Consider the following 15,524-nt stretch of genomic DNA (forward strand, 5'->3'; position numbering starts at 1 on the left):
GTGAGTATGTAAAGATTCGCCAGACCCGATACATACCTTCCGTAGTCCACATACCGATACTCTTCCACCCTAAGTACCTTCCAGAGCGAGTGAATATGTAATGTCGCCAAGCCAGATCCCCGCAAACTCTTCCCTAGTCCATGTACCGATACTCTTCCGCCCTATGCCCCTTCTCAAGCAGAAGCGTCGGCACGTCTTTGCTTCCCCACCCCCTCGGCTTCCCCTGCCTCTCGTTCCGCCCACTGTTCTCCTTCCGCATGTAGCTGCCAAAGAGCAATACACCCACCGCTGTCGCTCCGCCAATCACAGCCGTAGTGATCGTGGCGGTCGGGTAGCCCCTCTCCTCTTCCCGCGCCATGTAGATGTTGCCCGTCAACAGGCCCGCCGAGTTACCGACCGCCACCATGACTGCGGCGAGGACGATGCGGTGCGTTTGCGAGATGGTGTTGTTCGAGTACCAGACAGTGAAGAGGGGCGACGGGCAGGTAGCGCCTGCGCAGATGAGAAAGGTGGAGAAGTAGCCTGCAGCTCGGGCGGAGGTAGGGAGCGCGGAGAGGAGGATGAAGCCGATCGAGGTCACGGCGAGGGGAAGAGTGAGGTGGTAGGACCGCTCGCGAAAGTGGTTCGAGCTGAGGGAGAGGAGGATGGAGCAGACCACGTTGAGGAAGAAGGGGCCAGCTGTGAGGAGGTTGGTCGTCAGGGTTCCATAGCCGAGGCGACGAGTGAGTTGGGGAATGAAGTTGAGCGCAGATGCGAGAGGAACGCCGCAGCCGAATGAGAGAACGGCCCATACGAGGTATCGCCAGTCCTGGATGAAGGGAAGGTATGCATCCTGCTGTCAGCTGACGGACCATACTTGACTCACCTTCCAGGCGATCACCTCCTCCACGTCGTGTGTCCCATCCATTAGAAGCATGGCGCGCAGCATGTCCTTCTCGCCCTGCGACAGGAATCGCCAAGTATAGGGCGTGGCTGGGAGATAGATATAGGCAAACATAGCGAAAGCGGTACACGCCGATCCTTCGATGAGCTGAGTATTAGCTCAATCCCATACTGGAGCTGGGAGCGACTTACAAACAAGATTTGCCACCCCTTCAGTGAGCTGCTCTGAATGCTGAACACTCCCCAGCTCAGGACTCCCGCCACACAACCGGCGATCGGCAGAGCCGAGTACCAGATACCCAACCGCTTCGATAGGTCTCCCCGGGCGTAGAATTCCGAGAGGTACGAGATGATCAGCGGCATGAGCGGTCCGCCGGCCAGATTGAGAAGCAAGCGGATTGTGAGAAGGCCGGCGAACGAGTGGGCGTAGGCAGTACAGATTCCGAGGATGCCAGAGATGAGCATGACGAGCGAGGCAAGCTGGGGCGCGGGAAGGTAGCGAGTCACTGGGCAGTCAGCTTGGGCATGAGAGAGTAAGGGTGAACATACACATAGCCAAAGGAGCTCCAGAGAGGCATAGCGGAATGTATCCCAGCATGATGACCAGATCTGTTCGATCAGCTGATACACCCCTGAACTGCTCAACTCCGGTGCAAGACCAATCTGATAAGTGGCCACTTACAGTACTGATTGCCCACAAGACCCAGATCCACATCGATACCGACAGTTTTGGCGTTCGCGAGACTCATGCTAATGGATGAGCCAACGCCTACCTGCCTATCTCACGCAGGCAGACCCACCTCTCGAGACCGATGAAGAAGAATAGACCGGTCAGAACTGGAAGTATCGTGAGGTCAAGCTTCAGTAAGAGTCTGGTGATCAGCATGATCCTCGAATAGGACAAGTACTCATCAACTCACTTTCTTTCGAGTGCCGGATCGATGCGTCTCGCGGGGACTGCGACGTCGTCATCGCCAGTGACCACGGCGGGCTTGTCCTGGGCATCTTCGTCCTGGCCTCTGATCATCATCTGCAGTATGTAGGTAGAGTGAGGAGAGACGAATAGGAGGACCATCCATGCAGCAATGGGGATAAGAAAACCAAAAGCCTGCCTTTGAGCGGTAAAGCCGGTCAGATCGGACTTGTGAGCAAGGAGCGGTAAAGATCAGCTTTACAAAGGTCATCACGATGCTCTCCGGCTCTTTCCTCCTTCTCGTGGTGGCAGCAAGTCAAGTCACTCGGTCCTAAGCTAGCTCCCGTCAGTCCATGCCAATCAATCTCGGATGTCTGACTCGTCTGATCATTCGCGTCGAGCGTCTCGCCCGGCTCGATCGATTTCTTTCGAGCTGGCTGGCTGGCTTCTCCAGACCAAGCCTGTCATAACCTTGTCGAGCCAATCCTCCGGGGCTTATGTTACAGCATGGGCTCTGATGTGGACGATCTAGAGGGCGAGGACGGCAAAGCTGAAAGCGACTTGGTGAATAGAGGGGGGACCGGATAAAAGCGGCTAACTCCCCACTTTACCCCACCTCGTTTCTCCGGCCGCTGATAGCGTTTGCTTCTTTTCCTTCAACTTTGCTAGTTACTACAGTAGACACTCATTCCCTCATCATTTACCAGACCTTGTCATAACTTAAGCACCGAAGGTTCTCATCCACCATGTCCCCCGCAAACCCGCCTACACCGCTCTCACTTCTGCCCCTCCCCTCGCAAGAAGCGCTCCGGTCCGCCTATGTCGGACAGCCCCTATCGGCTCTCCGTACCCCGGCTATCATAGTTGACAGGAAACGCTTCATCGATAACTCTGAGCGAGTGACAAGAGAGGCGGAGCGAAGGGGAATGAAGTTCAGGGCGCATGTGAAGAGTAGGTCTTGCTTCTCTATGCAAGGATAATGGCTGATACTGCAGCGCACAAGACAATCAATGGTGTCCGCCTCCAGGCCAAAGCGTCCAAGGGAGTCACTGCATTCATCGCCTCAACATTGCCTGAAGTGTACTACCTTGCTCATTCCGGCATGGTTGAGGAAGGGCTTATCAGCGATGTGAGTTAACTGGTCCTCGTCCGAATTCTGCTCCGTCCGCGTCATGACTGACGTGTAGATCCTCTACTCGCTCCCTATATCCTCCGACAAACTAGACGAGCTGTCAGATATTCAGAGGCATTGTGCCGATAAGGCAGTAATTCGAGTTATGGTGGACCACCCAGACCAAATCCGGCTGTTGGATGCGTATGCTGGGAATACGGCGCGTGGAGGAAAGCCTTGGAGCTGCTTCATTAAGGTCAACGGAGGGGGCAAGTGAGTGTCAGCTATTTGGTGCTGGGAGTATCGCGCGCACAGCTGATCCAATAGTCGCTCGGGCGTCCCAGCCGAGTCTGAGCAGATGAAGACGCTCATAAAAGCCGCTATGGCCGCTGAGAACGTAGAGATCTTTGGGTTCTACTCGCGTAAGTCTCAGCTGTCTTGACTGCGAGCCAGCGTGTTATCACAAAGCTGACATCATAGACTTTGGCCAGTCATACGCGTCCAAAACACTCTCTACCGCTACCGACTTCTATCACGCCGAGGTCAATTGCGTCAATACCGCGGCAAAGGTTGCTCGGCAGCTTGGAGCAAAGGGGGACTGGATGTTGAGTGTTGGCGCTACACCTACCGCTCATGCTGCTACTACCATCGACGAGCAATCTTTGACGCTGGAGGGCGAGCTCGAGCTGTAAACCATTGCCTTTAACCCTCAGCTAGCGGGAGACCTAAGCTGACTCATAGGCACGCCGGCTGCTACTGCTTGAACGACCTTCAACAACTCGCTACCGGTCTCATCCCGCCCACAGCTTGCGCCCTCACCGTCCTCGCTCGTGTCGTCTCTACCTACCCCGAACGCGGCGATCGCGGGGAGGCCATGTCCGACTGCGGCGCGCTGGCCGTCTCGAAGGATACGGGGCCTGTGCCGGGGTATGGGCGCGTCATGTGGCCGGAGCACCTCGCTGGCTGGGATCTGGGTCGAGTGAGCCAGGAGCACGGCACATTGGTCAAGCGGGACGGGGATGCCGACGTTGCAGTAGGTGATCTGGTGCGAATCCTGCCGCAGCATGCGTGCTTGGTATGCGCGGCGCACCCCTGGCTGTACGTGGTGGAGGATGGCGGGGAGACAGTGGTGGATGTTTGGGTGACATGGAAGGGGTGGTAGCTGCCTCTCGAGATGAAACCAAAGAACCGGAATGCATTCTCTATTATACTTTGCCCAGCGGGAGATCCGCACTATACTTTTGAAACCCTGGCACTCCTTCCAACCCGAGCCCAAACCCAGCCAAAGACCCTAGTAGCCGCGAGTGGGCAATCCCTCCTTGGTGACCTGGACGAGCTTCTTCAAGCACCCCATGACCCGCTCCTCGTTCGCCTTGGGGGCGAGGTACTTGCCCCTGCGCTCGAGGAGGATACGGACGTCCGAGGGGTAGTCCGAGATGATACCGTCGACACCGAGGGCGAGGAGGTACTCGATGTTGTTCTTGCGGCTGGGATGTAAGTCGGGCTCTTATGGTATGGAGCATGCAGGACTTCAGGGCGGAGGATGTATAGGGGGGAAGACTATGACTTACTCGACGGTCCAGGGGACAACCTCCATACCGAGCGAGTGGGCAGTGTCGACCATAGACTGGTTAACGAACGGGATGTAGCCGGGGAGGGAGACGTCCTGGACGACCGATGCGTACTGTGAGGTCAGCAGTGATTCAGCAGAAATGCTAGGGAGACGACATACCGCAGCGCTGCCAACAGGAGACAAGATATCCGCCTTGATGCTCTTGGCGGCCCTTGCGACGCGCTCGCCGACAGTCGCGCCCTGGAGCGAGTCGATGTCAATGCCGGCGAGCCAGTTGGAGGGGCCGGTACCGTGCACGGTAAGGTTGCCGGTGGTGGTAGCGGTGGGGTTGCGGTAGACTAGGCGTCAGCGTGGCCCGGCAGAGACAAGCGTAACGGCGGAGCGCAAGATCAGCATCTAGGTCAGGAGGTAGAATGTGAGCTTACGGGTGGTATCGTCGCAGAGAGCAGCAGTTCGGAGGGTAGGGTACTGCGCCTTGGACAAGACAAGAGCGCGCCACTGTGGAGTCAGCCGAGTCCTTGCCTAGGGTCTACCGCAGAACTCACATCGAAAGACTGGTGGGTGATCCGGTCAACCACATCCGCGCCTCGCCCAACAAACACCTTGCCCATCGCAGCGACGAAGTCGGCGGGACTGCGGGTCTGGTTGGTCACGTCGGGGTTGATCTTGGACTCGATATTGAAAAGGACGGGATCGGACGTTGCGCACTGGACAAAGTCGAACATCTCGTCCAGGGTGGAGAGCTTTGTTCCGGGGTAGACCTCTGCAAAGTCAGCGGAAGGTCAAGAGCAAGGTGGATTCAGTGAGACAAGGGGGCGAACATACCGGCACGAGGGAACCCGTCGATCCGAAGCGATCCACAGTCGAGGGTCTTGATCTGCGCCAAAGTGAGGTTGGCCACGTTCTTGCCGACGTAGGGGTACATGGTATCGTTGGCGAAGGCCGGAGCGGAATCCTTGCACTTGGTCTTGTCGATGACCTCGTCGTGCCAGACGATGGGGACACCGTCCTTGGTGAGACCGACTAGGAGATCAGCTCGATCCCGATCGGTAGACTCACCATCCATCTCCAAAGTAGTCACGCCAGCCAGCAAGCCCCAGGCGAAGGCAGGGAGAGTACTCTCCACTGCCTCACCACGCCCACCCCGATGGCCCTGGAGGTCAAAGTACTTTTCGTACGCCCATCGCTGCTTGATCGGCGAAGCGGATGCCTGGAGAGCGAGGATGGCGGCGGCGGAGAAGACGGTGGTGAGCATACTGGCGGAGGACGAGGGGTTGAGGAGAAGAAGGAGCAGGAGGCTGAGGTATAAGTTCCGGACCAAGAAGCAAGACGAGAGAACGTGCCTGCGGACCAAGTCGAAACGTTCTTATCTTATCGGGATCTTTGCCGGCGAACGTGTACGTGTCCCCCACGAGACTCCCCACCCTGACCCTCTGCCCTCCTCCCGCCCCGCGCGGAATGGACGCCACAGAGTCATGCCAAGCCAAAATGCTGCGGGGAGAGGCTAAATGGAGCTTCAGAGCATGCTGTGGTATGCGGGAAGAGTGAAGGGCAAAAGACAATGGCGGGACGCGCGAGCGGGAAGGCTAGCACGTTTCTGATTGTCCTTCCATATAACTGCTTCTGTACCACTGTTCGGACCCCAAACTCATAGGATCAAGTAAGACCATACCATAGCTGACAGCCCATGTCCGCCTATGCTCGAGATCACAATACTGACCTACTCCTGATGCAGTCACTGCCCAAGCTACACTAAAATCTTCCCCGGTCGGCCGTTCACCGAGCAAACCTGGCCTGCATGAGCAAAGTTGTGGCACCAAGGTCCAGCTTCAGACCAGCCAATACCACCACCTCCTCCACCAGTCACGAGCATACGCCTCCTTGACAGCCCATCGGCCATCGCCCAGTCCCTGACCGCCGAGCAATAGCATTCCATTCCGACCGCCTCTATTTCCAGCGTACTCCCTCCACAGTCTGACATCAACACCTTCCGCATGTACAACTCACTCGTCGAGTCCGACTCTGCATCGGAGCAGATTAATCCCCCCTTGCATCACCAGCGTCGAAGAAGCAAGCCAGCATCAGGTCGGTGAGAGTACGATCCTTGACATCCTGTTGTGGAAGAACGCGTATGAACGTCAGCTGAGTATGGCACACTTGGAGTGGGCCGAGTATATCTGCCCAAGACTCACCGAGCAAGTAGCTTCTTCACACCTGACCTGACTTCTTGTCCGCTCACGAGAAGCTCGAGGAGAGCCTGCTCGATTTGGCCTCTTACAGGTTCGGCTCCAAAATCTACATTCAGCCGAGAACATTTGCTCTACCAGCCGCGCCTGACTGTCTGCGAAGAGGGAGAAGTTAGCGGACTGTCTTCAGACTTCATACCAGCATCAGTACGCGGTATAGTCAGCGGCTTCTACATAGCGAGCAAATTTCCGGAAGAGTTAGATCCAAGATTAGATCTCGCGGCTCCCGCGGTCGTCCCCCCGAATGCCTCACATGAAATGTGTGAGCACAGTGCTGATGTGACCCGGTTTGCGAGCACACCGTCTGTCCTGCTATGATCTAAAGGCACTGTGCGTCCTCTGATTGATGATGAAAGTAGAAAGGGGCGAGACTCGCGCCCGCCGCCGCCGCCGCCAAGCGAGCCACTCGAGCCACCACGTGGCGCCGGCTAAACGATTTACCGGTTGCGCCACGCTGCTGCCTGCTGCTGCAGCGGAGCGGATCTCTAGCTCAGCGCTCAGCCATACAACTGTCCACACTGTCGCATATTATCACTTCCACTTTAGACAGAATGTCCCCTCGCAAAACCCTAGCCAACCCCTCCTACACCCCCATACCTCACCCTGCAACTCCATACAAAACCTTCGAGTGAGCCATCCCCCTCGACCTGTCCGGTTCTCCCCGCTGATCACCTAGCTCCTTCTACCCCTTCTACCTCGGCGAACACTCTTCCCGGATCAACCGCCTCTTCCACTTGACCGGCTCCTCCATCGCGCTCACCATTTACGCGCGCGTCCTCCTCTCTCTTGTACCTCGCATACTGGATGTCGTATCCAAGGACAAGGCGCTAGTCGCAAGGTTGGGCTTACGGTGGGGATTGACCGGGAAACAGATGGGCAAGTGGCTAGCGACAGCTCTGGTCCAAGGGTATGCGTGTGCGTGGGTGGGGCACTTCTTTGTGGAGAAGAATCGGCCGGCTACGTTCAAGGTGAGTCCAGGCTCGGAGGAGAGTGGGGCAGAGTGGGGGAGTAGTTCCGAGAAAAGCTGACAAGTAGTATCCGCTGTATTCGCTCCGAGGGGACTTTCGGATGCTGTGGGAGGTACTCACCCTCCAGCGGAGCGCGTGACGGCCGGGAGGATGAGGGCAGTGTATCTAGCGGGATGTGGGCGGGGAGCGGAGGGAGTTGTACAGCTATGAAAGTGATACGGACAATCAGACTGCTCATCTTCATACTCGGTCTCGCTAGACAGCAGCCTTGCTGTACATACTCTCAAGCTCTTTCTGTCCACATATGGCTCCCGAAGGCTCCCGACACCCAGTACACACACCCATAGCACTGCCACATGCCGTCAGCCCAGATCCACCTCCACCTTGACCCTCCGGATCTATACCTGAGCCGGCTGGGGGCCCACACCGGCATCCTGAGCCGTGCCCTAGCCTATAGATCCATCCTATCCGGCTCGCTCCCTGGCACGTCTAACAAGCGCGTACTGTACATCCCCAAAGCTGACACGCCCACGGGAGCTCTCTCTGACAGTCTGTCGTCACGCACCAAAAGTGTCACAGACCTTCCCCCCCTCCATCTTGACGCGTAACGTCCGACCTAGACGACGACCTCTCTCCCAGACGCTCCAACGACGACCATGTACCCCTCCCGCGGGCCCTCCGGCGACCCGTACTTCCCCCTCCTCATACACTCCACCCTCTTCCGCACCCTCGGCGCTCGACGGGCCCACGACCTCCTCTCGTCCCTTCCTCGGGCGTAACACTCGGCCGGGACCGCTGGTCTTCCCTCCTCGCCCACCAGAGTCAAAGCGAGGCCCAGCGCTTTGCCCAAGCTGAACGGGACACGGACGCGTTGAAGCATGCGGCCGGAGCGGTCGGGTGGCACTTGCGCGTGTCGGCGGTTGAGGCGCGGATGGGGATCTATGAGCTGGCTGTTTCGGGAGATTGGGCGCGAGATGGACCTCAGGGGCCACAGGTGCTGGTGCAGGAGAGGCCGAGGCCGGGGTTGGAGATGTCCTAGGGGCAGCACGTATATCCTCAGGAGGACCAGCGGGAGTTCCAGGACCGACGGGAGTATGAGCACCAGCGGGTATTTTAAGACCGGCGGGAGGTTCAGTATCAGTACCACGGCAGCTACGTACCTCAGTACGGGGACGGATCCGAGAAGGAGAAACAGGGGACGACCGTACGTGTCGTTGAGTCCTCGTCGGACGCCGGGATGGGCATGGAGATCGACCAAGACCTTCTCGGGTTCCAAGCGGGGAATGGGGAGGTCGTGCAAGCTTCGAGACAGGTGGTGGATCTTCTACAGCGGATGGGGCCGGCTTCGCCTCAGAGCCAGCGACAGCGGCAGAACCAGGGCCAGCCTCGGCCAGGATTCGGAGGGAGGGGAAAACAGGGGAGGAAGGGGATGCGCGGTATGAGCGTGGGCGGGGAAGGAAGCGGAACAGTTTCGGCTCGGCCTCGAGCGGCAGCGCCAGCATCAAGGGTCAGGGCAAGGGCAAGGGCAAGGGCTGGAAGGGGGATAGTTGGGTTGCGAAAGTGGGCAGGGCGGGCGGGGTGGCTATGGCTGCGATGAAGGCTGGGGCTAGGGGGAGGGGTGGGAAGGGCGGACGACGGTGAGTTGATCTTCGTCTCTCGAGTCGGCACGAGTAGGAGCTCGAGCTCATAAGTCAGTGTCGTCTAGCGCGCGACTAAGAAGTAAGAACCAGTAACGACAGCGGGACGAAGTGAAACATTGAAGCAACTTGGCAGGTAAGTCTTCCTATGCGTTGCCAATATGAGCTGAGGTCAGTGCTATGGGCTGATCGTGAAGACCGGAAGTGAAATCATTTGGAGTATGGGCTGTTCTGGTATGTATGATCTGCAGTCTTTGAAGGGTGGCTCAGGCTAGAGACCGCTCGGCTCAAGGGTCGAGGTATGAGGACGCGGCGCGCCAGCGGAGATCTGAAACCTTGCTTAGGATCGACGGCTCTCACTCTGCTGATATAAGCGACTTTCCCAGTCCTTCCTCTACGGGCCGTTCACTGCGATCTCGCCTACAGAAGCCCATGCCCATGCTCTGCTACAGTCTGAAGACGGCAGGTCGGCTGTATAACAGGAAGAGCCGAGAACGCGTCGGGATGACGTCAGCTGATCCGCCCGTACCTTACGCGCTGACCACCTGAAACACACAACCAGATCTCACTTTCTTTCCTCATCCGCCAACCATCTCTCAACTCAACTTAGGCGACACCCACTCCCATCCTCCTTCATCTCCTCTCCCTCTCCGACCCGTCGCGCCTGACCATGGCCTACAACCAGCCCGATCACGCTCTAGCCATCCCTATCGACCCCGCACCTCCTGAGCGGGTGTACGACGCCCTCCTATACCATCTCGGCCCCGCCCACACATACGATCTACTCAGTACCATCTCCCACTTCTCGCCTGCGACCTCCATCTCGACCAAGGCGCTCGGGGACGCGGATAGCCTCGTCAGTCGCTGTTTCGGTATCAAGCATTTCGAGGCGAGGGAGCTACTGCACCATATGGCGGTGGAGGGTGGGTGGAGAGTGGCTGGGACGGGATATGAGCACGCGGGATATATGGTTCAGGGAGTGGGCGCGCAGCAAGAGGAGATGATGATGATTGATCAGGAATTGGTGGAGTTCGTGAGCGAGGATGGAGAGAGGGAGACGGTATCGAGGGCGGTCGCGGATCTGTTGGGCCGGATGGGGCCGCCCCAGACGGATATGGCGGGAGGGGCGCAGGCGGAGAGGAAGAAGAAGAAGAAGACGAAGAGGGGAGGAGGAGGAAAGAAGAAGGGGAGGAAGGGGAAGACGGACCAGTGGGAGTACGCGCGGATGATGGGGAAGGCGGTCGCGGCGTCTCTGTTGGCGAAGGAAAAGACTAGGCGACGTCGGTGAGTGGTCCATGTATGTGATACGGGTTGAGGCTGATCTTGTAGCCGGTGATCGCACGCATACACCTCCCCCTTCTCCTCACACCATACCTTCTTCCCGCTTGGCCTTCCGCACCCGCTCTTTGTGCACATGTCGACGTCTAGTACCCCGCAGTGAGCTCCGACGTCCATTCTATGGATATGATATACATCAGAGCTGAAGCCTACAGTGTCTGTGTATATCGATCCGACTCCGCTCCCCGGCTCTTTTCTTTCCTACATAATCACCTCACATCCCTCTCTCCAAAAGGACTCCGATCCCACGGCCCGCAACCGGAAAGTGTCTACGTTGTCAAGTCAGGACCTCATGCTACGCCTATGTATCTGATATTGACTGCCTTAATCTCCTTCTGACCCTCATATCTGCTTGGTGAGCCCGGCCTCAGCCTTCATGCCAGTCACGCTTCAGCTACACGTGCATGCGTTACAGTCAGCACCCACCGTTACGTCACGCCGTGATCTGAAACTTGGTTCTCAAGGCTGACGCGTTTCAGACTCTGCCATGCTCTCTGCGCCGACTATGTAGAGTGACTGATGGCTATGCATAACTCATCACAGCCTAGCCCGGGACATCATCACCAGGGAACAGATTGGGATGCCTCCGAGGTGGTCGTCAAGATACAGCTAACCCGTCGTCATCAGAGCTGGATAGTTTCAGCTCAGGCACGAGATCGCCCTCCACTACTCAACCCGCACAGACCAGGTGAAACACAACCCCGAAATTCTGCTTAGGTTCCTTCTCATCAACCTTCCTCCTCTTGCCTCTATACTACCTTGCTGCCCTCTTACTCATACTCTGGCGACCTACACCGGGCTAGCTAGCTCGCCAGCATCAGCATAGCATCGACGATCCACGCAGCACTCGTGAGTCAGAAGCGGTCATCAAGGCTGATCGTCAGCCATCATGCACCCCGCACGCGCCGCTCTACTCCGTCCCCAGCTTGCTCCTGCGCTATGGGCTTCCAGCTTCAATCCACTTATTCCCGCCGCACCGCCCACCCCCCCGCCGACCGCTCCGCTCGCACTTCCCCCTTCATCCAACCCACTCCGGGACGAAGTCCACGCAATGCTCCTCTCCGCCCTCGGCCCAGCTCACGCGCACCACCTCCTCTCCATCCTCTTCAACCTCGCCTCTTCCGCCTCCGCCTCAACCTACGCCGTCCCCGCCGCCGACGCTTTCGGCTCCCGCGCCGACCAGGGCAGCTGGAAACGACCCCTCCCGGCGGTTCCTATCGGCCCCGCAGCGTACGTCGAGGCCGCTCGATTCAGGCAGGCCGAGCAAGAAACGAGGGCGCTCGAGGTGATGTCGAAGGTGATTATGGAGATGATAGGGGTACAGTACAAGGTTGCGAGATGGAGAGTGTATGATTTGGCGACGTCGGGAGATTGGAGGAGGGATATACGGGATGGGGACTGGGAGGTGAGGGAGGAGGCGACATTCGGCGGGCAGGGGGTGGAGGAAGGGGAGATGGATGAGGACGATAAGATGGATATAGATGAGGAGCTGGTGGGGCTCGTAGAGGTGGATGATAAGGAGCAGACGAGGCGGTTGTTGGCGAGGATGGGACCTGCACCAGGCAAGCAGCAGGGATCGAGACAAAGGCAGCCTGCGCAGGGAAGGGGCGGGATTGGGATTGGGGGTGCTAGCGCTAGCAGAGGAGGCGGAGGCGGCGGGGGCGGTAGTGGCAGTGGCGGCGGAGGAGGCGGCAGGAAGGCGGGTAAGAGGGAGAGGGCGTTAGCGAGGGAGGCGAGGCAGAGGATGATGGCGAGTCACATCAGGGCGACGGGGACGGAGGGGAAGGAAGGGAAGAAGGGGAAGGGGAGGAATCGACGGTGAGCTTCTGGTTGTGTTTGCTTCTGACCCAAATAAGAACTGACAAGGCAGAATGGTCTGATACGCTTGGTTGGATCGCTTGCAGTGGCCGCTTTTCTCTCTTCCATATTGTACTTTGCGCTTTGAAGTAGTCGACAAGTAGTAGTACCAGTCTCTCATAGTCTCCACGCCACGTAGCATGTTCTCTTTTCCCAAAAGCTGCACCTTGGCACCTATGCATTTCTCTTTGATTCTAGTGTATCTTCTACACTCTGATTCATGACTTTGTCTAGAATATATACGGAGGGGAATCAGGCGGTCCGGTCAGCTCCGATCACTGTCAATTTCAGGCACGCCCCACCGATCGATCTGAAAGGGATGATACATGCCGATCGGCACGCCACGATTCGAGGGGGTCCTTCGGCTACTCCACGTCTCCGCAAGCTCCCCCTCTCTACTCAATGGTCGTCACAGACGCGATCTTATCCTTTGGTATACCACGCAGACACCCCCTCCTTCTCAGCTGGACGGACATGTGAGCCCCGGAACGTCCTGCCCACTACCGAGGAATGAGGAGTTGGCGTTACGTCACCCACCCCAGATCTGAAACTTTGTCGGCGTAGAGGGGTGTTTCAGTTTAGACCTAGCGGTCGAGATGGAAGTTGGGGGGCGTGACGACAGCTCTTACCGCACGGATCGCCGCCCAGCGCAATCTGACAGGCAATAAGCCGCCCCAGATGCATCAGACCTTCTCCATTCCGTACATCTACCTTCCTCACCCTCCCCACTAGCTCTTCCCGCCCACGGCCCATCTCCCCTCTTCGGCCCGTCAAAAGCGGGCATCACCCCTTCCCGAGCCCCTTCTTCACGCCTCTACCAGCATCTCCCTTCCCATCGCTCCGTCACTCACTGAGCACCTCAGCCTCGCCTGCTCCGTCATCCGTCATGAACCCCCTCGAACCCGCTACTTCTCATCACTCGCCTCCCCCTCCTCTCCCTCCCATCAGCCACGCCCACACCGCTGACGCCACCGCCATCGACTCATTCCACTGGCATCTAGCGCGCATGGTCACTGCGCAGGCTATCGAAGACTTCCGCGATCTCGGCCGACACAACGAGCCCACGGCAATCATGTTCATCATGGACGCTGCTGCCGCCGTTGCAGCGCATGAGGTCGGGCGGAGCGTGGTGGACATACGACGATTGAACGAGTTCAACACGTTGGGGAATAGGCGGTTCGGCGGGGACTGGGAGAATGAGTGGGATGAGGTGGAGGATCTCAAGGCGGACAGTAGAGCCAGGAGGGCGAGGGAGGCTTTGGAGATGGAATGGAGTGCAGGCGGTACCGGTCACGTAGAGGAAGCTCCAAATGGCGTGCAGCCGGTATGTCTCTCCGCAGGCCTCACCAGTCGAGAGGGATGGAGACTGACACTGTCTAGAGAGCTGCCGCTATTCCAATCCCGTCGAACCAGCTTCTTCGGCTGGCGCAAGATCAGCATCGGCAGGCGGCGAATCGGGCGCCATGCGGGGTTCTCAACGCCCCCTTATGCTCCGCTTCTCAACCTCGGGGTTGCTCCTCCTCCGCCTCAGGTACCTCGTCACCAGCATCAACCGCTGCCCTCCGCAGCCCGATTCCCGCTCCCACCACGACCAGCACCCGCTCCTGCTGGTAACCCAACCTGCTCATCGAGCAACACCGTCCTCCACCCTCTCGGTCCGGTAGGTGAGGTCGCTGCCATCACACCTGGGGTCTCGCCGTTCTATCAGCCCCGGTCCAATCCCACCGCTTCTCGTCATCCCCAGGTACCCATCACCCCATCTTCTTCCCAGGTCGTCCCCAGCGGTCAACCCAGTCAACAGGCGTCAGGCGGATAGACGGGTATCAAGCAGGAGAGACTGGACGAACAGGAGCTGGAGGATGAGCGCAGGGTGAGGGTCAAGTTGGAGCATGGGCTGGAGGTAGAGATGGCGACAGGTGAGGGGGAGCTGTATGTCCCGGTGCAGGTGAAGCAGGAGAGCATGGATTGAAGGAGTGAGGTATGAGGAAGCAGTCTCAAGCTGGGTCAGCGGGGAGGAATTGAAGGGCCGTCGTAGGAGCGGAAAAGAAAAGACCTGAACCGTAAGCTTCCCTGTACTTTCCCCGTCTGATGGCGATAGGAGCTGATATGACACAGCTCGACCGAGTTACATAGCTCAACAAATCATGCACCAGCGCCGGTCACTTCTGCCCCCACCTTGTATAGTATCGCCCATGGCTTGGAGTCCGGATTCGTCACTCAAGTCCAGTATAGTAGATAGTACACCCATGCGGATAGCTATCAGCTTCTCGTTTGAGCCCCGGATTCTCCGATACCCCCATGCATGTCTCGATCAGCCATCCTTCTGCGATCTCCTGCTTACCTGAGTTGTTAGTATCGCCCCACGGACAGGTCATCTCCGATCTCGAGGGGTCAGTGACGATCAGTAGTCACCAGATCGTTTCAGGGGGTCCTTTGGCCCTTCCCACCCGCTCAGACGCGTCCAACAAGCTATCCCAGACGCGTCCCATTTCTACACCGCCCTCCTCGCATCTGCTGGTAGCGCTGCATATACTCACTCACCCTCCCCCTGACCCCATCGAGACGCCATGAGGAATGAGGAGCTCACACTCACTGGGCTCGGCGTGATCCGAGACTGTCCAGCGACGCGTCTTTGGCTATCGCAAGCCTCGGCACGTCGACGCGTCAGGATCTGGGGCGGTGACGTCAGCTTCTCAGCACGGACGGAGATGACTCACCTTCAGATCCCCACCTTTCGGACCCCTATATAGCGCTCAGATGGGATCTGCCCCTCCTCCTTTCGTACATCAACCTCGTCCCTCCACATTCAGCGCCATTCTCATCCTCTCCCCCTCTCCCCCTTCCACCTCGCTGCCACTCATCAGAGCGCCTCCTTAGGCTAGCGCAGCGCCTACTAGCGCTCGGACCTCCTCCCTCCTAGCTCCCCATTCCCACCCCCCTTATCTCGCCCAGCCCCACCTCTACTTCCCGCCCGCCATGGATCACGCCGCCCTTCCCGT

At 58.2% G+C, this 15,524-nt stretch overlaps 6 protein-coding genes across 6 annotated transcripts; 4 read left to right on the forward strand and 2 right to left on the reverse strand.

The window, feature by feature from the left end:
• Positions 1–133: 133 nt before the first annotated feature.
• MKK02DRAFT_39363 (putative high-affinity nicotinic acid transporter) lies at positions 134–1,957 on the reverse strand (the record flags this gene model as incomplete). The annotated part of the gene is made up of 7 exons (XM_053090557.1): positions 134–832; positions 866–1,030; positions 1,075–1,388; positions 1,432–1,491; positions 1,565–1,632; positions 1,683–1,754; positions 1,803–1,957. The coding sequence occupies 7 exons, from the start codon at positions 1,955–1,957 to the stop codon at positions 134–136; spliced, it is 1,533 nt and encodes a 510-aa protein (XP_052948862.1).
• Positions 1,958–2,541: 584 nt separating this feature from the next.
• MKK02DRAFT_29224 (uncharacterized protein) lies at positions 2,542–4,068 on the forward strand (the record flags this gene model as incomplete). The annotated part of the gene is made up of 6 exons (XM_053087753.1): positions 2,542–2,746; positions 2,791–2,924; positions 2,983–3,179; positions 3,234–3,328; positions 3,387–3,594; positions 3,648–4,068. 6 exons carry the CDS (start codon positions 2,542–2,544, stop codon positions 4,066–4,068), a joined length of 1,260 nt encoding a protein of 419 aa, XP_052948863.1.
• Positions 4,069–4,197: 129 nt separating this feature from the next.
• Positions 4,198–5,734, reverse strand: MKK02DRAFT_34942 (Glycerophosphoryl diester phosphodiesterase; the record flags this gene model as incomplete). The annotated part of the gene is made up of 7 exons (XM_053089041.1): positions 4,198–4,393; positions 4,478–4,590; positions 4,639–4,817; positions 4,905–4,977; positions 5,025–5,242; positions 5,305–5,502; positions 5,539–5,734. 7 exons carry the CDS (start codon positions 5,732–5,734, stop codon positions 4,198–4,200), a joined length of 1,173 nt encoding a protein of 390 aa, XP_052948864.1.
• A 1,542-nt stretch (positions 5,735–7,276) lies between these two features.
• On the forward strand, positions 7,277–9,398 carry MKK02DRAFT_39366 (uncharacterized protein; the record flags this gene model as incomplete). The annotated part of the gene is made up of 6 exons (XM_053090558.1): positions 7,277–7,353; positions 7,402–7,693; positions 7,761–7,805; positions 8,859–9,137; positions 9,200–9,330; positions 9,389–9,398. The coding sequence occupies 6 exons, from the start codon at positions 7,277–7,279 to the stop codon at positions 9,396–9,398; spliced, it is 834 nt and encodes a 277-aa protein (XP_052948865.1).
• Positions 9,399–10,000: 602 nt separating this feature from the next.
• MKK02DRAFT_29226 (uncharacterized protein) lies at positions 10,001–12,490 on the forward strand (the record flags this gene model as incomplete). The annotated part of the gene is made up of 4 exons (XM_053087754.1): positions 10,001–10,614; positions 11,052–11,082; positions 11,212–11,356; positions 11,553–12,490. The coding sequence occupies 4 exons, from the start codon at positions 10,001–10,003 to the stop codon at positions 12,488–12,490; spliced, it is 1,728 nt and encodes a 575-aa protein (XP_052948866.1).
• A 921-nt stretch (positions 12,491–13,411) lies between these two features.
• MKK02DRAFT_39368 (uncharacterized protein) lies at positions 13,412–14,341 on the forward strand (the record flags this gene model as incomplete). Its single annotated transcript, XM_053090559.1, has 1 exon — positions 13,412–14,341. The coding sequence occupies one exon, from the start codon at positions 13,412–13,414 to the stop codon at positions 14,339–14,341; it is 930 nt and encodes a 309-aa protein (XP_052948867.1).
• Between the last annotated feature and the right edge of the window lie 1,183 nt (positions 14,342–15,524).

This window comes from Dioszegia hungarica (assembly GCF_025882075.1).
Source record: "Dioszegia hungarica strain PDD-24b-2 chromosome Unknown MKK02contig_2, whole genome shotgun sequence".
Lineage (NCBI taxonomy): Eukaryota > Fungi > Basidiomycota > Tremellomycetes > Tremellales > Bulleribasidiaceae > Dioszegia > Dioszegia hungarica.